The sequence below is a fragment of the Thermobia domestica genome, chromosome 7, assembly GCF_964235325.1.
Source record: "Thermobia domestica chromosome 7, izTheDome1.hap1.1, whole genome shotgun sequence".
NCBI lineage: Eukaryota > Metazoa > Arthropoda > Insecta > Zygentoma > Lepismatidae > Thermobia > Thermobia domestica.
Window position 1 is genome coordinate 155,294,399 of NC_137460.1, and position 28,000 is coordinate 155,322,398.

The window sequence follows — 28,000 nt, forward strand, 5'->3', positions numbered from 1 at the left end:
ACGAATCATGAATTCAGAAGCGCCCAGTGACTTATCGGTAGAAAACAATTGAGTTACGCCTTGCGTTTTTAACTTTCGGCCTCCTTCAGCTATTATCGTTGTGTTTCCCGGTTCTTTGGAGAAATTCCCCGTTCATGAAATTCCCGGCTATTTCCCGGTGGGAGGACACCCTGTACAAGGTATCGTCACCTAAACTTACTCTACTTTTCACAAGCCTGACGCACGTTCTAAATTTTACAGAAATAATACAGTAAAATATTACGAAAATGCATAGTTTGGTCTTTCATTTTCAATTTGGAAAATCTACAAAATTCAACCAAATAGCTTAAAAAATTAAGCTACAACTGTCAAATTACATAACCATAGCATACATATCAAACCAGAACTAGCGACATCTGCTGCAAAACTGCACTATGATATTGTCTCCTGCATTTGAACCCAATGCAGGAACACTGAAACAAAACTGGAAACACGAAGAATCTCTTCTACTTATGAAGGCTATAGGCTGCATGTAGACTTACTGATATCTTAAAATACGTATCTTCCCTGAATAAGTACAAGATGAAGCATATCAATACCACATATTGTTGACACTGATTGGCTTTACTTCTAAGTGATTTTTATGTCACTGTGATTAGTGTTGCTAGTCCTGCTTCTGCTTTCTTGACTTAAGACCGAAGACACAAAATACATGAAATATTAGCGATTTAGACGAACAAAAGATAACTTTAGAATATGAAAATGAAATGAAACCTTTCAGTTTAAAGTCCCGCGATCAGGCTAAGGAAGACGGATGATTAAAGTAAATGAATGATGATAGAATATTTGGTGGAATGTGAGAGTAGCCCGAGAAAACCCACCGATACGATGTTGTCTACCACAAACTTACTTGGCTGGGGATCGAACCAAGGACAACACGTACTAGCTGCAATATCGAACACTAGCTTATCATAATTAGTGGGAAAACTACCATCACATTTGATAATCTTACGTTAATTTCAAATCAAGGGTTGATGGTGTTTGTTAATGGTTAAACTCCATAATAAAAACTAAATCTTGGAGGCTGAGCTACAGCTTTATTTTTCAAAATGATTCGATAATGTAAACAACGAAATGACTTTTTCTTTTTTAAGTTGGTGAAAAATTCTCTATTTACAGAAAAATGTTTATAACACTCACACAAAAGCAACTGATACAGAACTCTCATACAACATAGCATACATTTCCAACTAAAAACTCACGTAAGTGAAATGATCAAGGTATAATTATATAAAGATATATTTAATCTTCATAAATAAAAATAATGATCTGCAATAATTGAGGAGTGTTGCATAATCTTTACAAGAAAATGCTTGACAGCATGTGGTTTACTTTGTTAAACTAAATAATAGGTTCGATTATTTAAAAAAAATCACTTATTTATGGTAAAGATTATACAATTATTTCTGCTAGTTAAATGACTACGACATAACTAAAATTAACTATGTCTTCATGTTTGCTCACACTCACACGATAATCAAATATTCTACACAGGTACATCTTGCAAACAATATTTCACTTCTATGCCTTGTCTCTCAATATACACATAACCACAGTATTTTGCTAATATAATGCTCACAATGTTGGAATTTGCACAACACCATTTTCCAAGTAAATCCACAAATACTTCGAAAATACAATACTGTATTTTAAACACTAAACCTATTTGTCCATTTATTTGTTCCTATTTCCACATTTCATATTGAATCAATTTTTAATGATTCACAACATTTACACTGTTTCTTTCAACTCTCTTTTAATTTGTATTATAGAAGTGACAGTCTGATTTGTCTGGTACCTATTTTTCCGTATCTGAGTTCACGCAATGCTCTTTGGGCTTCTGACGGATGTTCAAATGCAACTCTTGCATCACCTGTCGGCATTCCTTTCTCATTATACCTTCTAATAACATTTTCCCTTGAAATTTTAAAATTGCGGAAAAACCACAATATATCCTCTATTCCTGCTTTGTATGGAACATTGGACATAGCAATCACACAACCGGGGCTACCAAAACCTTCAACAACAGGTAATTCCTGCATATCTGGATGAACTTCACGCGGGTTCATAGGAAGATGTTCTCTGGGATTCATAATAGGTTGTGCAAGTAGAGGGGGTGGTCGACCCTTGGGACCATGAGAATCATAATTTACTAACGTTGGAACGTCACCAGGAGCCGCACCAAGTAATCCAGTTCGTCCGTTAGGGATTCGCACAGGTCCTTCATGAAATTCTGGTTCTGATGACATATGCTCCATTTCCATTGCTTGTGGAGACACTCCTAAAGCTTCAAGCATTTCAATACGTGGTACAGGTTTAACGCTGATATTTTGCTTCCCCATTGGCACGTTGTTTTTCGCAGATGCGCGTACTGTTTCATCGAAGCTACTAAATTCACAGAATGCATCTCCTGATGGTTTACCGAATTTATCAAGCATAATATGTATTCGAACTGGCACAAGGCCTACATCTGAAAAGAAGTCTAAAATGTCTCTGTCATTTGCACTTTGTGGTAATCCTTGTAAAAGAACACAGTCGGTTTTGAGGGACTGATCCAATGCTTCCATAGGAATAGGTTCAGGATGGAAAACAGGCTCAGACACTTCTTGAATAGATGGTTCAGAGACTGGAGCACGTGATTCTTGAGGAGTTTTACTAGCCGGCTGCGACGTTGGTGCAGGTTGTTCTTTAGAAATAGAATTCTTTGAGATTGAAGATTTGGCAGAAACAGGTTTTTGAGCTGAATTTTTCTCTGGTTGTGAAGATTTCGATCTCTCCTCCTGCTTTTCCTGTTTAGTATCTTGACCAATCACTATATTAGAGCCAGTTTTAGCTTCTTGTAAACGAGCAGGAGAACACGGAGAGAGAGAAACATCTTGATGTCCAACAGTAAGATTACTATGACTGGATAACGCTTTACTAGCATCTTCATGCGTGCCAAATTTAACAAATGCTCTTCCTGTTGGCTTTCTTGTATTCTTATCATTTTCCAACACAACATCCACTAAAGTGAATTCTTGAAACAATTTCATTACATCTTGTTCTTTTGTGTAATGTGGAAGTCCTTCTAAACATATACACACAAAATCTTGATCTTTATCTTTCTTATTATCCTTATTTGACTGTACTTTGCTGCTGACTTCGTCTTGTTTCTTTCTTTCGGAGTCCTTCCTCCGATCACTATCTCTTCTACTAGAATCCTTTCTATCATCATCTGGCCAATACGAATCTATTGCTTTATCATAGTCACTCTCTTCGGCATGCTTTACTGTTATCACTGCGTCGCCTATTCTCTGCCCACTTCTCTGTAGTGCATTATCTTTATCACCGGCTCTCACAAACCGAACATAAGCAGTTCCAGTTCGGTTTCCTTCGTTGTCATTAATTAATTTAATACCGGTATTTGTGATATGCAAACCCCTGAAAAAGGTACGTATATCTTTGTAACCACATTCCTTTGGTATATTTTGGACAAACACGCAACTTCCACTAGAACTTTTGGCGTCACCCCATCTGCTCCCCCTTCCTCCTCTCCTATCTTCGCTGAATCTTTCTTTATTTTCACCTCCACGAGATCTTTCGCTGTATCCACCATCGCGAGATCCTCTTTCCGACGAACGTCCACCTCTTCTAGAGTCAGTGTCACGATCTCTGTATCGATCTGGGGCTTCCCTCCTATCATTTTTCATAGGTCCTCTTCTATCTTGATACATTCCTCTTCTATCACTTGGTCCTTCTCTGTCACTTTCACCAGAACGAGAACCAGATCCATATCTATCAGTGTCTCGCCTTTGTTGTGGTGCTCCCGATCGATCGGAGCGTTCTGAACCCATTCTATCCTGATTTCGGTCTGCGAAGCCTCCTGGAGGTCTTTCGAGAAGCGGTGGCCTTTGTTGACCTCTAGATCCTCCTCTGTCCGGAGGTGCATTACTTAATCTGTCCTGAGGTCCATGGCCCTGCATTAATGGCCCAGAACCCCTTCCTTGGACATTTCCAAATCTACTCTGACCATAACCACCTCGTTCGGATTCTCTTCCTCGCATTCTATCTTGTCCTAAATTTTGTCTTTCTTGGGACATTCCTCTTCCTCGGCTAGAGCCATATCTATCTGCATTTCCTGGGCCCATTCTATCACGAGTTGAAGGATAGGTTGAATTTCGATCATTGAATCTTGGATCATTAGAGCCTCTAAAGCCACCTGAGAAAGATGGATGTGCTGGTTCTTCCTCTTCAGGTTCATCTGCAAATGGATCATTTTCATATTCATCCTGTTCGTCCGCGAAAGGGTCTTCCATATTTTCTATATCCATTTCATCATCTTCTGGATATTCTTCATCTGCGGGGTAAGGTGCATTGTCGTTTGATGAATATGGTGCTCTGCTACCAGGAGGATAAGACGATCTCTCGTTTGAAGGAAATGCTGTTCTTTCATTTGGTAAAAATGAGCCCCTTTGAGACGCCTGATAAGGTCCTCTCTGATTCGGGGGAAAAGGAGCTCTTTCATTCGCAGGAAAGGGTCCTCTATCAGTAGTGGGAAATGATCCCCTCTCATTAGGTGCGTAAGGAGGTCTCTCATTGGGTGGATAATGTGTTCTTTCATTGCCAGAGAAGCCCAATCTTTCATTTGGAGGAAAAATGTTTAACTCATTGGGTTGTCTCTGAGCTTGCCAACCGCCAGGATGACGAGCGTCTTGTGATGGTAATTCCTGTGAACCCATTGGAAATCCTTCGCCTCTATAAAATCTATCTCCACCAAACTGTCCTTGCATTTGTTCCCGACCTCCTGGAACTGAAGGCATCACATTTTGTGGTTTATTTTCTGGTTGATATGGAGTAATATGCTCTGATTGCATATGTTGAGGCACACTTGCACCCAGAGGGCCTTGTGGAACCCTTGTTCCTGCAAAACCGGCTGCCATGTCTTTATTATTTGGATCGAATCCCATTGGGGCACCCCATCTATTCATTCCTGGCATTCCCATTGATGCATTTGCCATGTTTGTATTTGGCACATCTCCATGTAACATAAATCGTGGCTGAAGCTGTGGCTGTTGTAACTGTGGTTGCTGTAAATGTGGTTGCTGCAGTTGTGGTTGCTGTAACTGTGGTTGTTGTAAATGTGGCTGCTGCAACTGTGGTTGCGGCACTTGCTGAGATGGCGGATTTGGCTGCAAAGGTCTTTGTTGTGGTGTAGGTACAACGGGTGGTTGAGTTGTTGGTTGCACAGGTCGCGCTTGAGTAGATGGAACTTGTTGACCTGGAGCAGGTTGATAATGAACCATGATAACATCATTTTTATCAGAATTTTGATCATTCTCATTACCTTCTCGCTTGTCCTTTGTTCCTCTCGAAATTCTATCCCTTTCTTTGTCTCGACTACGTTCTCTTGATTTACTTCTATCTCGTCGACGACTACTTCCACGCTCTCTACTGTGACTGCGAGACCGACTTCTTTCTCCGCGACGGCGTCTATCGCGATCTTTGTCACGTGAATCTTTGTAACGATCCCTTTCGCGCATGCGATCACGGTCACGATCTCTGTCCCGTCGACTTCCTTCTCGCGAACGGGAGCGTGATCTATCACGTCTATCACGACGTTCTCTATCACTATCTCTCTTATCAGTGTCTGACTCTCGGGAATCCTTTGACTCCAAAGGTTGCATTTGATTCAGTGGTGGAATCGAAGGCGGGGCAGGTGCAGAAACAGGAGTAGTGACCATACCCATTGGCATCATTGCAGAATGACCAGCATTCGTAACAGGAGCTACAGCCGGAGGAAGTTGAGCAGACATTGTAGGGACGTTATGAGCCATTGGCGTTTGAACAGCAGCTGGAGGCATTTGCATAAAACTCTGCATAGAGAGAGTTTGCTGACGTGCTAATTCGATGACCTTCTGCATTTCTGTACGGGAACTCAACAGAAGTTTGATTTTAACTTCCTTGATTTTGCCTCCATCCATCATCATGGCCTGTCGGGCATCTTCATCGGTGCTGTAATCATAAAAAACAGAATTATTTCACTCTTACAAAATATATGGTTCAAACATATTGGTATGTAATATGGAAATTCTTTTTCGGCATTGAAAATTGTGATACATTGCAATATAAGAGAAAGGCAAGTTTGAAATTACCCTATTTTATACATAAATAGCATCAGAATTTTTAAAATACATAACGTGAACCTAATTTATAACATATTTGTTAACGCGTTGAATCTAGCAAATATCCAACGAATTTCGTAACGCTACAAGCTACCTATTATTATTATTATTATTATTATTATTATTATTATTATTATTATTATAGTTTCTGTAAATATTTCACTGATTTAAATTATGTCAACTTTATCGAAATCTTACGTGCAAGTTGTCTAAGGTACAGGGAAAATTTACGAAAATAGATATCAGAATCAGAATTTTTAAATTTATATAAGAAACCATTAGAGCCTCCTAGTTAAAATAAATCTTAACATACTAAAACTCTATTCCTTTCCCAGGCGACGAATTAAGATTTTGCGATTGAAATATATTTTTGATATATCAACATCAGATAAGAATCATTACTACATATATAAAGAATTGAAGCGCTTAGAGGATAAAGGTGTTATGTGACAAATTGTATATTTCGTGAAAATTGAGGGCAAAGTTCTTGATTGCAATTTTTTTTATTGGATCAATGTCAGTGCCGGATTTAAGTTTGATGGGGCTCTTTTGAACATATGCCATATGCTAATTTATGGGTCTAATGGATATCTAAATGGAAACAAGGGCCCATTACATGCAGGGTTGGGAAATGAGGCCTCTATTATAAGCGGGGCTAGATAACTGGGGCCTCATTCCAAGTGGGGCTAAGAAATAGAGCCCTATTACTTGTTTCATAACAGCCTAGTATACAACAATACAAAACACCATTGTTGTATGTGCGTTTTGTTTTTTCTTGTTATTTGAAAATTACATTACAATCAGCTTTTTCTTTAAATCTTTTGGGCTCCCAAGCAAGTGGGGCCCTAACCTATAGTTTGTTTAGCTTATACGTAAATCCGAGACTGATCAATATACCTATTAAAAATACGACTTTCCCTGTTGTTATATGTATGAAAATTCGTTATTAAGGCCTCTCATTTTCAAATGTTTAATTTTCCCTCTCCCATGAAGGAAATTGTGTACATAACTCTTTCATCCGCTAATAGTATAAACAGTATTAATATCTCCAGAGTTTTTGTGAGCTATGAATAAAGTTATGATAAACGCATGCACATGCTATTGCCTGTATTTTAGGGTAGAATAAAACGAAACAAAGTACGTGATATAATACAGAACAACATATTAAACAGAAGAAAGAATTGACCCAGATACTTTAACACTAATTTCATTCATCTTTCACAATATGTTAGTAGTACAATTATACAACTTGTAACAGCTCCTTAATATTTGGCTTTTTCTGTTTCTTCAGCCCTCCAGTTTTGTGACTAATTCTTGCAACTACAATGCTGATGTGAACATTGGGTTACCTGTCTGTTTTATGTTAACGAATGTCCACTTTCCAAAAAAGTGTGAAAGGATCTCTTTATTCAGACGAGGAATCACTTAAATGGGATGTTGTAGAGCAAGAATAACACATAACACTTTCATTACCACCAGAATTAATATTATCGGAAAATATAACATGACACCTTTATCCTCTAAGCGCTTCAATTCAATTCCACGTCAAATCAACTACAAATGTAGTAATTTAGACTTTTAGTTCTTCCATATAATATCACTACGTTTTCTCTCCTCGTCTCAAACGGTTAAATCTTCAACACCCCGCATTAATTAAAAAAAAAAAAAAAAAAAACTTTGTCTATTTTTCATATTGGATTTACGCACACATGCATACAATTTACATTTGCGCTGTAATTCTCTAATGTTTGATAGATAATGTCCCAAAATATTGAACACTTAATATCTCTAAAATTATGTAATTGCGGGAACTTGTAATCACAGATACCAAAAGCTATTGATATAATATTCCAAAAGCAAAAGAAAAAAATATTACAACCAATTTCAATAAAACATAATTTTACATAGTGTTGCAAACTTTGCAAATGTTTGTCATATTTTCGGAAAGGTTTGACATATCAAATTTGTGAACACGGCAAAATGATTTGATCGTCTTCCGGAAACCACATAAGCACTTATGTGTAGTATTTGTGTAAGCATTTTCTCGAAATAAAACCTTTCGAAAAGGCAAATTTTCAACCACCCTGTAACTTCGTTCCCATTTAATCGAAATACGTCATACTATGATCATAGTATTGATCACGTGCATTTCCTCTTCCCTCTCAGCATGCTGTTACTGTACTAGTGGCTTCAAAATTTTGGTTGTTTGTGATACTGTAGAATCCTTAGATTGCAATACTGAATAATAAATAAAGTACTGTAAGTTTTCGTTTAACATGTGGATTTGAAAGATGTCATAGTCTGACGTAGTGCCACTTAAATAAATAACTTTATGTTAGGTTGGCAACGCTGTTCACCTGTTGGTACTGTGGAGTATATGAAACAAATTTCCCCCTATCGGTGTTTGTTTCGTGCAAAATTCGAGATTTTTTAAAAAGATGAATTAGTTTAGAAGCTACACTCACTATTTACGAGGAAGAATCAAATGAAAACTGCAGAGGTGCCATGAATTTTTTACAAGAGGCGTTTGGAAATTTGCAGACACAGTTCTTGACATCTTTCCGACTTGGCAGTACAAAATAGTGGGAACTGAATAACACCTGATTCAATATGGCGGCACTACTACGCAGATGCGCCAAGGAAGAACAGTGTGGAATTATTCGATTTTTATAGAGTGAAGATGTGAAATCGGTTAATATTTATCAGAGAATGAAAACAAAGTATGGGGATACTGTTTGTCACAGCAACATGTTTGCGAGTGGTGCAAGGAATTCACAAAAGGCAGACTTCGTTGACTGATGTTTCCTGTCCGGTCAGGTTCATCGACTTGTGACAGAAGCCTATAGGTACAGCAGATCGGTTTATTCAGGAAAACCGTTGTTGCCCTGGCTGAAATGGCTTCCTTGCTGAATATGAGTATCAATTCAGTACAACATAAAGTCCATGACGAACTTCGATAGAGAAAAGTGTCCCCCAAGTGGGTTCCTCTACAGCTGATGGAGAAATTGAAAGATTGTCGGGTTGACACATGTCAAGAGCTGCTAAGGTGTTATGAATAGGAGGATGAGGACTTTCTAGCTCATATTGCCATCAGAAACGAAAGTTGGGTGCATCATTTTCAACCGCAGACGAAACGTGCAAACAAAGAATGGCGACATTCTACGCGAATCCAAAGATGTTTTCCACACAGGGAAAGTCGCCATTCTTTACTTTAGTCTGAGATACGAATGGTCCTATTCTGGAATACTACACGCCCCCACGTACCACAGTGAATAGTGCCACCTATACCGAGCTTCTCAAGAACCATTTGAAGCCAGCAATACGCACAAAGCGAAAGAGATTCCTGAATTCAGTTGTTCTGCTTCGATATGAATACGGCCATCTTCATTCTGCTTATGCAACAATGAAAGGCATCGACGACTTACGAGCCGCTGACTCTATTTGCATGGCGCTCTTGAAGAGATCATCTGAACATTATATTGGTCAGTGTCCATGGGGCTAATTTTGCCATGCTGTGTCACAGGATCGAAATTCGACAAGCCAACAGCAAATGGTGTGTTCATTCACCATTCCTGGTCCAATTTTTTTTTCTTTTCTTAGGTTGCTACGCACAATGTCCCAGTCTGAATTCGTACAGAAAAATCGTGTGCATTTGTGTGATCTCTACGGTGCACTTTAATGCGATCCTGTTCAACACATTGATTTTTGACTGTTCGGGTACCTCAGCCTATAAGTCTACAGAGTTTGTGATGTGTCACGTGACCTTAGTCGATTCCTGTGTTGTGTTGACGAAAAGACTCCTACGAGGCGCCGAAACGGACATTTGATTCGAACCCACTTTACCGTACATAAAACTCCAGTTGATAGAGACAATAATTAGCAACATTTTCTATTTTGTATTTGTGACAAACTTATTTTTCTTCTTCTTCTTCTTCGGCTAGTGTTAATACTATATATGGCGCTCATGACCAAACCATCTATGACTGATTACTTAATAGCTGAAGCGAGCGTTAGCAAAACCTATCGTTCAACTCGATTGGCATTCGTATGTCTGTCCATCTTTTCCACCATAACTCTCGTAAAAGTTACCCGATTTTAACGAACCTTGGTGTGTACCTTCTTTCTGCTTACAGAAATAACCCTATTGTTTAAGGTTGGGATCCATCACGTATAAGAGGCTAAAAAGGGATAAAATCCATCCTTGTTGCAACTTTCCACTCGTGCATCTAAAACAATTTTCCAGTATCCACCATGTAAAAATTACTCGATTATGACAAACTTGCTATTTATTTCCTTCATGGCATTATGAATATCCCCAAAGCTTGAGGTTAAATCTGTCAAAAATGAACGGACTAATTCACCCCAATTTAAAAAAAATGTTTCATGATAATTTTCGTTAAAAAAAAAAAAAAAGGCGTAATATGTTATACATTTGCTTTGAGACTTCCCAATCAGCCCCTCTTAAAATTAATAAATAAGGAAGTAGAGAGCTCCCTTATGATTTCTTTAGAGTTCCACGATAATTTTTCTAATATTAATTCGGTTTTGATTCAAAACAATGCAAATTTTAATTGATTCTTTTCCGTAATAATTCCCGGTGCTTAGGTTTACAATTAGTCAAGAAAAAGCGGTAAATTCAGTCCCGATATGTGACATGAATTTCTTCACTATTCCCCAACTTTAAAAAAATATTCCACGATAATTTCCGTTATAACTGTTTGATTTTGGGGTAATATGCCATTCGTCGGTCCAATGCCAAAACCGCGAATGTGCAAATTTTGCTATTTTCACCTAAGTGCAGTTTCATGTTATTTGGGGCGCACAGATTCCAATATCAAAGTCCCATTTGTGAAATATGAGTATATTAGAAGTTATCGTAAATTCCTAAAACATGTACCTAAGTCTATATACTGATATTTCGGAGCAAGTTGAATATTAAAATGCTTATAACTCAAAATCAAATTTAGCACATTCGCAAGCTTCCCAATCATCCATTGTCCATGGAACTGAAATCAGCGAAGAATAAAGCAGTGATATTACCTCTCCCACGAATTTCTTTTCGAGTTCCACGATAACTTTGTGCAACTCATTCGGTTTAGATACAATATAATGTATGTTTCCTTTGGCTCTTTTCGGTAATCCCCCGTTCTTATGATTAAAATCAGTCAGAAATAAGCAGCCAATTTAGTCCCCTAATGTGATACGGATTACTCCTCCTTCGATTAAAAAGAAGATATGATATTATCCAAGATATCTTTCGTAATAATATTATATTTTGATGAAATATGAAGTATACTTTTCGGGGCTTCACAATCATTTCCCCTATTTGAATTTCAAATCAATTGAGAACGAGAGAGTGAACCTCTTCCTCCCCAGATTTTTTTTTAATGTTCTATGATAACTTTCGAAAATATTATTTGATCTTAGCAGAATATGATGTAAATGTTTATTGAGGTTTTCATGGAATCCTCTCTCTTGCAGTTAAGTCAACCAAGTATGAGGACTAGCTCACTCTCCCCGAATATTTAAATTCTGTGATAACTTTTTCCAAAGAAATTTCATTTCGTTGAATATGGTTTATTTTTTCTGAGACTTTTCAATCACCTCAATTGCTTGCAGCTGAAATGGGCCCATAATGAGGGAGGGTGTTCTCCTCAATTTTATTTAATACATTTTTCTGAATATTAAGATCATTCATATTTTTATAGAACATTGTGTTGTCGGAGATTAGAGATTTGGAGTTGATATTAGTTAGTGGGAGGAATCGCTCGCATCAACAATATACAGTACTACTAGTTTTAATCAAATGCGGCATTTATGTTGCCTGTTGAAACTTCCAACCACTGCTGGGTATTGAAAAATCACCATTCGCCGGTATAGTCAGTTAGGACACCTTAAAAATGTCATGGTATTATTTTCAGTTGAAGTAACATACCCAACTCTGTACGCTCTATGTTACTATGTCTTCCAGAATCTAATTCAACTTCTTTTTGTTTTATAATCATTTAGAGAAGAAAAATGGTTTACTTTGAATGGCTCATGCAGAGGTTGACCAGTCAAGATTGTCAAGTTGAAGTTATGTAGAACAAAGAAATCAACACGAACTACTTCTGGAAAATAAATAAACGATCTATGTGCAAACGTTCTATGATACTGGAAATTCTGAATGGACTATGAACTATATTAAAAACAGTGTATAGGGGAAAGCCAAGAGAAAATATTTGGAAACCACAAATCTAAAAACATCTATTTGCTGGAAGTTAATATAAATCGTTCTCTTAGCGATTATAAGAAGCTTGTCAGGAAAGTAAAGATACAAACACACTTGCATGTTACGGGGAAATGTGTACCAGAGTTGGCAACAGTAGGAACAAGTTTGTTTCATACGACGATTGGGACTTCGGAGTGATTCGTCAATACTGCGCTGAGTTTTGTACGAGAAACACGCGTTGGGAACGGCAGCGACAATACTGAAAACATCTTCAAAATGACGACGAGACCTCAGAAGTCACAACGTGTTTCTAGATGCAGGCACTGGATGTTTACGCTTCTGGGATATAAAAACTTGTTCCGCGTTTGAACCGATGTTTGGACAATGGCGGCACTTATTTAGAGAACTAGCCTCTGCACTAGTGTAGTTTTCTTTACGTTCATGACAAGCCTTGTCGTAAATATACTGACAAGACTTTGAATGTGGACTTTATAATACGAGGTGTGTTCAAAAAGTATCGAACCTTTGGCAAAAATATATTTATTGATTTGGAAATCCGAAACACTAATCGTTTTCAAAGTAGTCTCCTTGGTAATGCAAACATTTCTCACACCGTTCCCGCCATTGTTGGAAACACTTCTGGAACGGAGCTTTTGGAATGGCGAGCAACTGTACTGTCACATTTCGCATGATGTCTTCTCTTGACTCAAATCGGGTCCCTTTTAGTAGAAGTTTCAGCTCGCGAAATAACCAAAAGTCACACGCAGCAATGTCGGATGAGTAGGGACACACAGGAATGTTGTGTTTGGCGATGAAAGCCTGAATCAAATTTCGCGGACACTCTTCTCATGCCCGAATTCTCGTTCAAAATTGTATGTACTGACCCGATCGAATGGTTTACGCTTGGGTATCGACAAACTTTTCGCAAAACTGGATGCAATATCGCTGCTCAAGTTTTTCCTGTCATCTTATAAAAAACATCCCACCACCGCTCACTACAAGTCTTCACTCTTTGACCGATTGCCAGCGACTTATGCTTTCTGTGGCCGGGAATAAAATCACGACTGCACATGAGTGACCCCTCTACATCTACACTGAAGTCTCCCGCGCTTCATTGGTTTACGCGGGAAAAATAAGGTTCGATACTTTTTGAACACACCTCGTTTATTATATAGTTTTAACCATTGATAGTGTAATTTTGTTGTTCTCACCTAAACGCAATGAATGCATCTCCTTGTTCTCCACCGACAATATGAACTCCACCTTCTGGTATTGATAATCCACGAAAATATTGCCTGATATCCAAGGCATTTGCAGACCATGGCAAATTCTGTAATCGAATTATTACACTCATCTTGATACTCTGTAAAGAAAATTATAGTAGTTTGTTAATTAGACATTACACCTCATAAGTATTATTCACAAATTTATTTATTTCAGGATTGTAATAAGGAAACGACAAATGTGACACAGACAAAAAGGGTCAACTATGCAAATCAACTTAAAGAAAATGTTAAAATAGAGGTTTCTGTAAAATTATCTCAGAAATCTATATAACATGATAGAAGGAATGTTCGAAAAATTACAAAACAGAAATTAAAAACTTCTACCGAAAAGAGAAGTGAAACCCTGTATGAAATATAAATGATTGTAAATACGCATCATATTGAAATGTACTCAAAATGTAATAAAGCCTTTTTTTGAACTTAAAAAACAGAAGATAAGTACTCTGGCTTTGAAGTTCTGCTTTAACTCCTGGTTTCCGGTTTAATGAACACTGGCGCAAATCCCGGGGCGATGAGGGGGAAATGTCCCCTCCAATCTTGGAACTGGGGGTACTGTCCCCCCAATAATCCGATTTGAAATATGTATTTTGGGAAAAAATATGATGATTTGTGTCCGATTGCCACAAAGGAAAGTGTGATTAAATTGATGTCCGCCCAGAATAAGCCTCAAATCTGCTCGCATCCCAATGTTGAAGACAGCTCTGCTCCGTGATGCTCCACAGGATTATTTTTAAACTTCTCAATTATTTTGAGCATCGCTTAACAAAAACAGAAAAAAGAAAAACGGTATTATTTGTCCCCCCCCCCAAAGTTGAAGACAGATTTGCGCCGCTGTCAATGAATACTGTGACGTTCATTCTATACTGGAATTTCAAATTAGCAATCCGAAGATAGCTATTTATGTGTTTATGGTGGTGTAAACCTGATCTGCTTCAAGAATAGCTCTCACGGAAGCGATATCTCACAAATGTCATTTTTGAATTGGTGCTCATATGAACTTAAGTTTATTTGTATTTATTCAAATCTTCACTATATACATGACAAGCATCATACAAATACTATTTACCTAAGTATGAACGCTGTGCCGCATATCATCGTGTATTTTCATTTTTTATTTTCCATAGATTAACGTAACACGAGGTCAGAACTATTCTGTGTATAATTTAAGCATATCTCCAGTGAATAATTATTGGAGTTTAGCGTCCTTTTTCAATCCAAAGGCCATATAAGATGTGGATCTATAGATTAAGGCGGAATCTGAACCACTGTAATGCGCTATGTTCCAGAGATGAAGTGGGTCAGTGGGTCAAGTTTTCTGGGTGGGTCAGTGGGTCGTGGGTCAACAGCATGTCACCCACTCGACCTACTGCAAGCCACCACCCATCATGACCCACTGCGACCCACCGACTCAGTCTGACCTACCGATTCACTCTGCTTACTGCATTGTAGACAGTATCTTCTGAAGACTGGTAAATTTGTCTGCGTTTTACTTTTAAGACCTTCATTTACCTTCATTTTCCATTTATTTCTCTCTCCTTACCTGAGGTGAGTAGGCTATAGCTAAGTAAAATAAGAACTTCAGGCACTTTTGGATTTGATATTTGTAATTGTAATAATAGCAATAGGACTTATACTACTACTTGGCTTTCGAGGCCTGTCAGTTTTTAGAGGAGGTAACTACTGGAAAAATACATTTTTGAATCACTGTAATGTATAAATTTTATATAAAAAATTGAATGTAACTATGTATGCCTGATCATAACGGTCAAATTGCAAAGTCAAATGAAATGACTTTTGGTATATAGTTAGGCCTTAATCCAAACTGGAATGTTATATTGCTTTCATTATAATACATATCCTAAGGAGGTAGTGAGGATCCGAGTTTTTGCGGAAAATAATGAGTATCTCGCAATCCGTTAAACTTACGGAGCTGAAGTTCAGTGTATTAACTCTTTATTAAAAATAAGCAGAATGTGCCCTAGCATTTTTAAAAATTCTCCTTTAAGGGGGGGGGGTCACTTTCTATATATGGAAAATTGGAAATGAGTTGGTTTGTAAAAATAATCAAAAACGATTGATATTAGTTAAGAAAAAAATTCAGAAACAAAAAATACAGTGCTTCGCTTCATATACCGGTATTCTAAGTTTAGATTGTATGCATAATTATATGGAAATTTTACTTTTTTTCCTTTAAGTTGGTCTTCTTACCTTCATTTGGGAGTTTCAAATTTCATCCCTTTTTCCACTGAAAAGTATCTATAATTCAACAAGGAAATAATTATACTATGATAAGTAACTTGGCCCATAACAAACAGCAGTGTGCTAATTGAAGGGGAAGAAGGGGGAAATTCCCAGACAACTCTGAACACTTCTCTGGAACCTCGTTCCCTTTTGCTTTCTAGGGGGGAGGGAACTTGATAATGACATCAAACCTTCATGTGTAATTACAAAAAATAAATTTATAAACAAATAAGAAATCATCAGTTTATCAGGCTTTAATTGATAATTTATGCACAAGATTCCCTATCGAAGGTGTGATATATGAAGTTTCTATTCCCCATGAGTCGACATTGCCAACTGACATGGTCGATATGGAAAATATGTTGTATGGTGATACTTCTTGCTGAGTATTTCAAAACTGCTCGAGAAAAATAGTTATCGCGAAGAAATATGATCATTTCTTGTAGTTCAAACCGTAGACAATAAGTTAGTGAATAATGTTTTTCGGTCTTTTTATAAACAATGTCCAATGTGTTGTTGTCGGCAGAGCTCTACACTGTAAACCTTAAAGTTGCAAATTTCTCAGAAAAACAGTGTCCATTTATTATTTTTATTATTATTACTAGAATGACAAAAGAAGGAAAGAAAATGGCACATAGTCGAAGTTATTGATATGAACAGAAGAGATATACTTTATGTCAGATTCTTCTAAGATTTACACGCGAACGTAATAATACCTTACTATTACATTTACGGATTGACAGATAGAATTATTATTTTATGAGAACAAGAAATGGAGTATAAATATTTGTTAGCTGGTAGCAGTAATGAATTTTGTTTCTTCTAGATAGGTTGAGTTGATTATGAGTTTAACGACCCTTTCAGCAGCAAGGCTATATGAGACGGGACCTACTGATTAATGTGGAATCTGAAACACACGAGCTCCTGCCGGGAATCGAACTCGGGTCTTTTCCTAGATAGGAAGGTAAGGTGACACCTTGAATAGAATCGTTCTTGTGACTAGAGTTGTAGGTTCGATCACTATTTGTAATTTGTGTTATTCCTTTAATGTTTTATCAACGTTGTATGTAGCGTTAAATTTAATAATAAGTTGTTGGCGAAATCACATGTAAAATTTGAAGATCGAGTTAGTTTTGTAAATTCGTACACAGCTCGAGGTAATGAAGCCAGAGTAATGTGTGTATGTCTCTTGAACAAAGAAATCAGTTTCTCTGCTCTGGCCATCCTCCCTCGTAGAGTATTCGATAGCAAGGTGGTGTGAAGAACTTGTAGTCCACGGATCGATTCCCGCGCAGAACCATTTTTAATTCTTGAGCACAAATAGAAAAGGCAAAAATAAATAAATAAATAAATAAATAAATAATAAAATAAAATTTTACAAAACTAATCGAGACGCATGAAATTTAGAGCTAACAAGTAAGACCGAACCAAAGGTATGGGTCATTACGTGATTTGTTTAAGAATAAAATGGAGGAAAGTTGTTTTGTCTGTGTCTAGGAATGGAGTATAAATAAAAGAAGAAACTACACTTCTGTCCAGAATTTCTGTCACATGTCTTTCGAAATTATAAATAGAAATAACTCTTGTTCTTATGATACAAAATGTTAAATGTCTTCTTAGAAATATGCAGAACAAGGAAACCACATATTTAAAAAAAAAATGTTCTGTAAAAAATTAAGAAATAAAGAAGTTATAATTAATAGTAGAAATCTCTGTAACTCATCGCTAAATTCTAAGTTCCATTTTCCTAAGCGTGGCAAACGCGCGGCGAAATTTACAGAGAGAGAGGAAATTTTATGCTTTATTAGAAATACAACGTAAATCTTTCATAATGTTAATTACTATACATATTGCATATCTATAGTAATGATAGATATTAAACATTTTATACGTAAACAAATAAAGAAAAGGAAATAAGCGACAAAATATGCGAAACGATCCGGAAGTTCGTGGTAGTGATTTTCTATGCGTTTACTAAGAGAATGCACCTTAACATACCTTCGTAGAATAGACGGGTATCGCACCCTCCCCGAATATATTGTTTTTACCCATGATCATCAGTTCGAATCCCATACCCTACGCTGCCCCCTCTTTTTTTAAAGAAAAGCCTGATTCTGTTAATTTCTTAAACAGTTATGTTTTGTTCTAACAATGTTGCTTAGTATTGTCGTCTTCATTCTAGTTTATTTGAATATTTTGAAATAGTCCAGAATTACGTCCTTTAAATAAAGTATTACGATTATGAAGAATTTTATAAAAAGAGGAAACTTCATTTCTAATCATTATCCTAGCCGGAAGGGGAAACTTATACATATTTGAAATAGTAATTAACATATGACTAAACTTTAATGAAACATTTACAAAATAAAACATTTACTCCGAATAGTCTCTGCAAGTTATTTGTAGAAAATGGACAGAAATAGTGAACATAAACTCTTAGTTGTCAATTAAAAGTGTATTAGCGATAGCTTTAAACCCAGTAGAATATTCACTCTTTGCTTCATGAAAATAATAAACATTTTACAAAAATAATGATCTTTTGGCTGTATCGTAAATCTTTTAGTAAATAAATAAATATATAAAATAAATATTATGTATCATTTAATCACCGCGACTTGATAGCTGATTGCGAGGGTGAAGATAATGAATATTACTACAAATTGTTACAAAGCTAGGGGCTGCAGTGGCCCAGTGGAAGCCGGTGGAAGTTGGACCAAACCGAACCGAGCCAATGACTCACCCCAACGTAGCCGCCTCGAGCCAACGGCTCACCTGAGCCGAACCAACCCAAGCCGATAGCTTATTCCAACCGAGCCGAACAGAGCCAACGGCACACCTGAGTCGAGCCGATGGCTCATCCCAACCTAACCGGCTCGAGCCGAACCGAGCCGGTGGGTCATCGCAACCGAGATTCTGCGCGGGAATCGATCCGTGGACTACAAGTTCTTCACACCACCTTGCTATCGAATACTCTATTAGGGGGAATGGCCAGAGCAGAGAAACTGATTTCTTTGTTCAAGAGACATACGCACATTACTCTGGCTTCATTACCTCGATCTGTGTACGAATTTACAAAACTAACTTGATCTTCAAATTTTACACGTGATTTCGCCAACAACTTATTAAATTTAACGCTACATGCAACGTTGATAAAGCATTAAAGGAATAACACAAATTACAAATAGTGATCGAACTTACAACTCTAGTCACAAGAACGATTCTATTTAAGGTGTCACCTCACCTTACCTCAAGGTATCCCATGGGACTTACGTTAAACTTCCTATATGAGCCGCAAACAAAAACGAAGTTACAAAAAATACAAATTTTCTTGTTAAAAAAAGTAACTCGCCCGGAACTTACGAAGGATTGGGTACTGAAGTCTAAATCCCCTGAAATCCCGACTTTTCTGTAAATTTTACCTACCTGTACGGGTGATTTTACAAAGTTTAGTACAATTTGCCCTCATATTGAATTCGGCCCCCAGGAAGTTTTCAATCCCCCCCCCCTTACAAATAATAAATTCCTGTGTATGCTCCTGGATAGAATGAATTACATGTTACCAGGCAGAACAGAATCTCTTCAAATATTCTTACTTTTTTCCTGCTGAATTCGATAATTTTTCATAAATTGCTTCTTAGTTTGGCTTCAGGAAGCTAACCTTGGAATGTCATGCTTTTCGAATTGTTAGTGAAACAAGATACAAACGATTAATCATTGTAGTCTATTTGTAGTTGTGATGTCGTCTCTGTCGTCTACGTCGGTCTTTTTAATAGTTGTTCCAGATTAAAAATACGAATCACATATTAAATTTGCGACTCAACATTACCGCATTTTCCTATATGGAAGATATTTTTGATCTACATGTAAAGGAAACAAAACTACATTATGCGTTCAGCATTATTATCCCCCTGTCTGTGACAGAAATCCAGAGAAAATGAGTCAGACATAAAGGGAATTCGTAACGATCTAGGTTCATCTTTTGGACTTACAAGAGACGTATGCGAAAAGTGACAGCTAGATTAGGGTGACCAGATTCTGACAAGCGAAATTAGGACTGCGTAGGCAATACGCGTATCCTTATTTGATAGTTTACTGCGTTCACAATATGCATGTTTTCATATCATTTAACGTTAACTTACGTTAACCATTCATTTTTGTTAAAAAAGAAAAGTACTGAACAAAAGTATTGAAGGAATTCAACACAACTCCGAATAATTTGATTAATAACAAAGTAGATTTTTATGAACGTAAACTTCGTGTAGGGCTAGCAAGTAAGGTTTCCCAGGTGATACACGCCGATTTTAATCAAACTTCACAGGTTTGTAGAACAGCAAAAAAGAAGCGACACGTATTTTTTATAGCGGCCCATATGCATATTTAGATGGTATAATAGGGCTGTCAAATTGGGACAACAATGCATACTTTAGGTAATAGCGCGAAAACGAGAAGAGATAGCCAAACGTTGTAAAGGAGCAAGTTGTCATGACACGATAAGCATTTCAATAACACATAGCGCTTCCACGAAAATAACACACAACATCCGCAAATGGACCAATCAGGGATGAAAAGCAGTCACAGAATTTTATCTATTACGCGAAATCCAAATAACGTAGGTAAGAATAAAGAATGATAAAGAATAAGTGATACGTGTTTTTTCGTTTTTGCAAGATGAGACAAAAAAACGTAAATAGATGCATTGTTATCTCAATGTCGAAAGATTGGAGAACTGGGAATATGAAGATATGAACGCCTGTATGAGAGGCAACCTGTCAATCAGTTTTGTAGAACTGGTTGCATGTGACAGGTAGAATCCTGCTCGAGAGATAAATACCAAACTTCGTCTTGTTGTTCAGTGGTTTATATGATCATATCTTCTAGTAGTTAGTGATTGCGAACAGTTCAATGCTCATGATCAGTAATTTAAAAGCCACCCAGCAGTAAACGAAATCACGCCCTTCCTGTAAGAATCGGCCGTATAGGATAGTAATACAAACATTGATATTGTTTTGCAGAAAGCCCTGTTTTAGGGATAAATAGGCCCTTTTGCGGGATACTAAACAACATGTTGAACACAATTGAACAGGTTGACAAAAATAGACAATTCATAGTCACATGCATATGAACATGCATTTAAACAAAAACACATGGATATGTTACACAAGCTCTATTTTCGGTAAGATGCTGTATGTTGAACCATAGCCGGCTGCTATTTAACAGAATGTAGAGTAATGTCGAATATTGTATGGAACGAATATTAGCAATTGTAGTAAATATTCGTCATACAAATGATTCTTATTAAAATCGGACATGAGCCTAATAGAACTTCCTTGACATAAGCAGTATAAAAACGATATTAAATGATTCGTGGCTACATGTATTTGTTTAGAAATATACAAATGTAAACAGTATAAAGTATGGCACGTCAAATGAAAATGAAAAGTCCTACAACTAACTAACAAAACAGTTCCATTGGATAAAAATTAAAAGTCCTACAACTAAATAACAAAACAGTTCGATATACATTTACGAAAACAGTACATAAATACCGTTATTGGCCATTCAAATGCGTTTGAATTTGCCACATGTCAATATTGAAAACCATTCCTCTGTTATATTAATAGATAGAAGTAAACGTAGCATTCCGAACACAAACTTCTAGAAGACAGTTCTAGTGTCATTGACAAAGAACTGGGCATAATTAAAGCCGAAGAACATAACCAGTGATGCAATTCATAACTCAATTGGTGTGTTGGCAATATGTTGCGTGCAACACATCTGTTACGTGTTATTATTATGTATATCTTGCACAGCAAAATGTTGCATGCCAGTGCGGGTATTAAAAAAATAAATAGCTATGTTGAAACAATAATAAGGACAATACGAAACAAAATGCTCTCTATATACAAGGGAAACGGAATTCACTTTGTCTGTTATAAATGACATCTTATTTGTTGTCCAACCTATTCATTGTATGTATTGCAGAAGTGGAACTTCACAAAAAAATCCTCCAAACACAAATATTTTAGACACCAAGAACACCTGACAACGGATGGTTGTCTACATGTGTCGCACAACAATGAATACAATTGTTGAAAACCGAAAACTACTGGGTTGGAGAAATGTATCGGTCTTTCCGAAACATAGCCGCAGTGGAACTATGCATAGGCGAACAGAGGTGTATATCTTGGAGAAGATAACTGATTTTGTACTAATGATTGAAGTTTGATGATATTGTCTCTTGTATGGAGATTGATATTTAGTTGCTGAAGAGTAACTACATCAGATATTTTATGCACATAACTCTTCCATATTCTAAAACCATAAACATCCAGAGGTTGGATTATGCCCGTTATATGCTTAGGTATGGTCATAATTGTACATTGTTTGGTTGGATCTGTGATAGCTGCCAAATCATCTTTATCATACCCAGTCCAGGAATCTACTAATAGCACGATCCGGTCACCAACTTGTGGAAGGTACGCAGACTGAAACCATAATTGGATTATTTATTTGGTTACTTTGCCGGATGTCGATGCACAAATCAGCAAGTTTTCTGGTCGAAGCATTGTTTGTTGTACCCGTGGCTCGAACTTCCCTGAGGTTCTTTTAAGACGATGAGCATAGGCGACAGTAGCTTTCCATTTTCAGATACGATTGGCTGTATCGTGTAACTGTATGTCGTCGCAGACAGAGACTGCACATTTGCGTAGACCTGTTTCCCTCCACGCATTGCCAGACATCTACCCGAATGAAATTCCAAATTGAATCCACTCTTATCTGTATTATACACATTCTCCGCGCCATGAGAATTTATACATGAACGAACACTTTGCACGAACCTATTAGCATTATCATGTATATCTTTGGATTGTTCTGCGCTATTGCACGTGACATATTTTGTAATTTTCCGTGACACGATGTGATGACGCCTTTTAAACTGCCTTAAACCCGTCAAATCCCACAGTTTGACTAGTTTCTATAGCCCAACGTCGTAAGTCTGTGTCATGAATTATAAGATTTTTGCATTTAGCAGTATGAAATTTCTCATATACGATTGCATCAATATGCGTCCCTTTTTCATAATTTGTTCCACCGTCATGCAACTGTCTTTCTCATTTATAGAGGTCATTCCTACTTTTGACGAACTTGAACCTATGTTTCACAGTTTCAAACGACAGACGCCTCTTCTTTCCACTTTTCCAAAACTGCACTGCCTTCACTTTATATTCTGTGTCTACAGCTTCGCTGGTGCTCCCTTTCTCCGCAATACCGACGTTGTATTGTGATAATCCTTCGTCTTCGTTGCTTTCTGTGTTATCTTCACTAGCGAGTGAAGAAGCGACGTCATGTACGTCATTATCACTAAATACCAGATCATCTGTAACGTCCACTTCGATTATTACAACCTTTCCTGAAACTTTCCAGGACACTAACAAGCATATCCTTTATTTCCATTTCATATTCGGTTTTTACAGTGTTCACACGTTTTGTTTCTTTGTATGCGTCCATTAACATATCCAGCACATTGTGTGGATTTACATACGTCATTTTCACAACACTGCAAATAATAGCATACCACTTACACACACCTCATGCTGACTACTTCACAACACACGGGTTCATGTGTTCAGGACTTCTACCGGTATCTTTACATGGCATATACACACAAACACACGTATATCCACGTATAGGATGCACAAACGTTCGCCACCAACCGGTCGTCTATTAGTTTCAAAACATAACTGTGCCCCCACTTCCACACTGTACGGCTTCCGTGTTTGACGTAGACATACACTCCCAGGTAATACCCAGTTTTCGCCACATTTCTGGTTCTGCTTTTTTACACTACAAAGTCCTTGAGCCAATGTCTCTCTTCTGGCGTGTCTGCAACCAGTTCTACTACACTGATTGACAGGTTGCCTCTCATACAGGCGTTCATATCTTCATATTCCCAGTTCTCCAATCTTTCGACATTGAGATAACGATGCATCTATTTATGTTTTTTGTCTCATCTTGCAGAAACGAAAGAACACGTATCACTTATTCTTTATCATTCTTTATTCTTACCTACGTTATTTAAATTTCGCGTAATAGATAAAGTTCTGTGACTGCTTTTCATCCCTGATTGATCCATTTGCGGATGTTGTGTGTTATTCCCGTGGAAGCGCTGTGCTATTGAAATGCTTATCGTGTCATGACAACTTGCTCCTTTACAACGTTTGGCTATCTCTTCTCGTTTTCGCGCTATTACCTAAAGTATGCTTTGTTGTCGCAATTTGACAGCCCTATTATATCACCTAAATATGCATATGGGCCGCTATAAAAAAATACGTGTCGCTTCTTTTTTGTTGTTCTACAAACCTGTAAAGTTTGATTAAAATCGGCGTGTATCACCTGGGAAACCTTACTTGTAAGAACTTTTAAAAATCGATTTTTGAAGTGTGGGATAATTTTGAGGAACGAGGGGAAATTTAGACTGGCAAGAGGCAACTACTTAACTTGGTTAGCATCACTATCGTAACTCTAAGGGTACGAACATGGCGAAGAGACCTCGCGATCGAGTTCGAGGTTTAAGTCGCGGTCGCACCCTCGATACTGGCACAACCCCATGGATTCAAACGAGTAAGCGCATGCCGAAGATATACGCTACATCGCGACCTAGAGTTCGACCGCGAGGGTGAATTAGTGGTCGCGATGATAAACAACCGAGTTTGTTTTTACATCGATGTTCAGCGGAAGCATCACTGTGGCTCGTGTTCTCATTGGTTCTCCCTGAAGCGCTGCATGGAATAAAGTCTTCATTTGTTTCGAATGTCGTCTGCAGAGGATTGTGTATGTCTATGCTCGAGATGTTTTGCTGCACTATTAAATTTGATTATGAAAGACATATTAGCAGAATTAGTGAGAAATGTTCCAGCTATATGGGATAAAAAAAAAAACACACACACAAACAACATCATAATACGTACGTTTTAAATAGAGGATAGAAGAAAATAGCAACTGAAATGAGAATGTCAGATAAGTTATTCATATTTATTTGAGAATTATATTGTAGCTTATTATTATTATATAAGGCAGTGGCGGTTGCAGGGAGGGCACTTTCGGGCTCAGCCCGTAAATTGTGAGATTTCTAAAGAAAAAAAGAAGATACTGTTAATCACACGTATGCTTAAAAACTCCACGCCTCCCCCTCCCCCAATTTTGAGATTAATATAAAAAGGGTTTCTTCTAAATTCATTACTGGTATAAAGTAAAGAAATACTTATAAAGAAAGGCACGTGTCCATAGGGAGGAAATGTCGAATAATGGAATTGCAGTGATGAAACTTTATTGCTGAAGTTAATACCTCCTCCACCTCGAAACCTGAAGAGACACTTTTTTTTTTTTTTTTTTTTTTGTAATTTTACTGGGAAATGATTTCTTGCCTGAGTGCTAAAAGAGGGCATTTATTCACAGAAAATTGAAAAAAATGTAAGTCTTTGATTTATTGATAGAGATGACAAGAGATGAGACTCAAATATTTTTTTCTAAAAAAGAGACGAGACTTTGGCATTTCTCTTATCTCGTCTCGCGTCCATCTTTATTTTTGAACTGTTTGGTCCTTTCAATTTCAAAATGTGGTTTCGCAGTAATTTTTATGCACTGATGGCATAATTTCACACGCGTCACAGTAATGTTGCTCCTCAAACTGAGAACTTACGGCGAGGGTGCGACCTCCTCGCTATGTGTGCCCTTCATCCACCGCGACCTAGACATCGAGGTAGCGACCGCGACTTAAACCTCGATCTCGATCACGAGGTCTCTTCGGCATGTTCGTACCCTAAGGGTAAATGCATGCCGAAGTTATATCGCGATCGAGGTTTAAGGTTGGTTCAAAGGTACACGTTGTGCCGATAGATGGCACTACAGTCTTCGTACCTCTTCCATGTATTTTTTATCTTTAACGAAAATCCACGATTTCTCTTACAAATTTCAACCTACAGACTTCAAATTTTTAGAAAAGGAACTTCATAATCCATCGAAGGCAATAATCCGTGCCGATTTTTTATTTAAAATTTTCTTCATTGTTGAAATGGCTTGATTGTTGAAATGGATATCCAAACTTTTAACAATGGAACTGTTTCAACAATAAAGAAAATTTTAAATAAAAAAAAATCGCCACGGACTCTTCCCTTTAATAGGTTATGAAGTTTCTTCTCTAAAAATTTGAAGTCTGTAGGTTGAAATTTATAAAAGAAATTGTAAATTTTCGTGAAAGTTAAAAAAATACGTGGGAGAGATACGGAGGCTGTAGTACGAAGACTGTAGTGACATCTATCGACAAAACTTGTCGTTTTAGACTAACCTTAAGTCGCGGTCGCACCCTCGATACTGGCACAAACCCATGGATTCAAATGAGTAAGCGCATGCCGAAGATGCACGCTACATCGCGACCTAGCTGTCGACCGCGAGGGTGAATTAGTGGTCGCGATGATGAACAACCGAATTTGTGTTTACATCGATGTTCAGCGGAAGCATCGCTGTGGCTCGTGTTCTCACTGGCTCTCCCTGACGCGCTGCACGGAATAAAGTCTTCATTTGTTTAGAATTCGTCTGCAGTGGATTGTGTGTGTGTACGCTCGAGAGGTTTTGCTGCACTATTATATTTGATTATGAAAAACATATTAATAGAACTAATGAAAAATGTTTCAGCAATATGGAATAAGAAGCACAAACATCATAATAATAGGCACGTTTTAAATAGAGAATGGAAGAAAATAGCAACTGAAATGGGAATGTCAGATAAGTTATTTATTTGATAATTATACTGTAGCTTATTATTATATAAGGCAGTGGCGGTCTCAGGAAGGGGGCTTCCGGGCTGAAGTCCGTAAATTGTAGAATTATTAAAGAAAAAAAGAAGCTACTGTTAATCATATCTATGCTTAAAAACTACACCACCACCCCCAATTCCGAGATTAATAAAAAGGGTATCTTCTAAAATCGTTATTGATATAGGGCAAAGAAATACCTGTAAAGGCTGACACGTATCCATAGGGAGGAAACGTCGAATAATGGAATTTCAGTGCTGAAACTTCATTTGCTGCAGTTAATATCCCCTCCTCTCGAAACCTGAAGATATACTTGATTTATTTAATTATTAAATTTTACTGGGAAACGATTTCTCGCCTGAGTGCTGAAAGAGGGCATTTCTTCACAGAAAATTGAATAAAAGGTAAAAATCTTTGATTTAGAATACTGATAGAGATGAACAAGAGATGAGACTCAAATATTTTTGCAGGGGGCACGGTGGCTCAGTGGTAGAGTGTTCACCTCCAGTGCCTGGGGTCCCAGGTTCGATCACAGGTCGCGCTGTGTGGACTTTGTGGTGGACAAACACCGTTCTCATGGGCTTTCTCGGGGTTCTCCCGTTTCCTCCCACTTTCTTCATTCCACCATTTCATTCATTACTCATCACCGTCTCCTTTAGCCTAACCGATATAAGCGTGAGACGTTAAACTTAAATATTTCATTTCATTTTTTCAAATATTTTTGCGAAAGAAGAGACGAGACTTTGGCATTTCTCATATCTCGTCTCGCGTCCATCCCTATTTATAAACTGTTTGTTCCTTTCAATTTCAAAAGATGGTTTCGCAGTGATTTTTATGCACTGACGGAATAATTTCATATGCGTCATAGCAATGTTTCTCCTTGAACTGAGAACTTAACAGCGAGGGTGCGACCTCCTCGCTATGTGCGCCCTTCATCCATCGCGACCTAGACATCGAGGTAGCTAGCGACCGCGACTTAAACCTCGACCTCGATCACGATGTAACTTCGGCATGTATTTACCCTAAGAAGAATCCTTTCCTGCTTTACCCACATCTAGCAAGGCCTTATCAATACAAACAATGTATTGCAAAACAATGGTTTATTGATTGCTTTCCTTTCTAATCTTTTGAGGAGTGTTAAAAAACACAGCGGTTGATCATTTAAGGAAAGAGTGCTTGTGATTCAAAATGTTGTGAATAAAGATTGAAGCATTAAAATGTTGCAAATAAGTTAACTCAGGACATTTCGCA

The 28,000-nt window shown here is 37.5% G+C and overlaps 1 protein-coding gene across 3 annotated transcripts in view; it reads right to left on the reverse strand.

Moving 5' to 3' along the window:
- Positions 1-1,056: 1,056 nt before the first annotated feature.
- LOC145690514 (uncharacterized) overlaps positions 1,057-28,000 on the reverse strand; it is a 178,796-nt gene continuing 151,852 nt past the window's right edge. For all 3 annotated transcript variants that reach the window (XM_081765468.1, XM_081765466.1, XM_081765467.1), the window contains 2 exons: positions 13,623-13,774; positions 1,057-6,030 (listed from right to left, as the gene is read on the reverse strand). In XM_081765468.1, the coding sequence (XP_081621594.1) occupies positions 1,806-6,030; positions 13,623-13,765 (4,368 nt within the window). In that variant the 5' untranslated portion in view covers positions 13,766-13,774 and the 3' untranslated portion in view covers positions 1,057-1,805. The remainder of the gene's footprint in view (positions 6,031-13,622; positions 13,775-28,000) is intronic.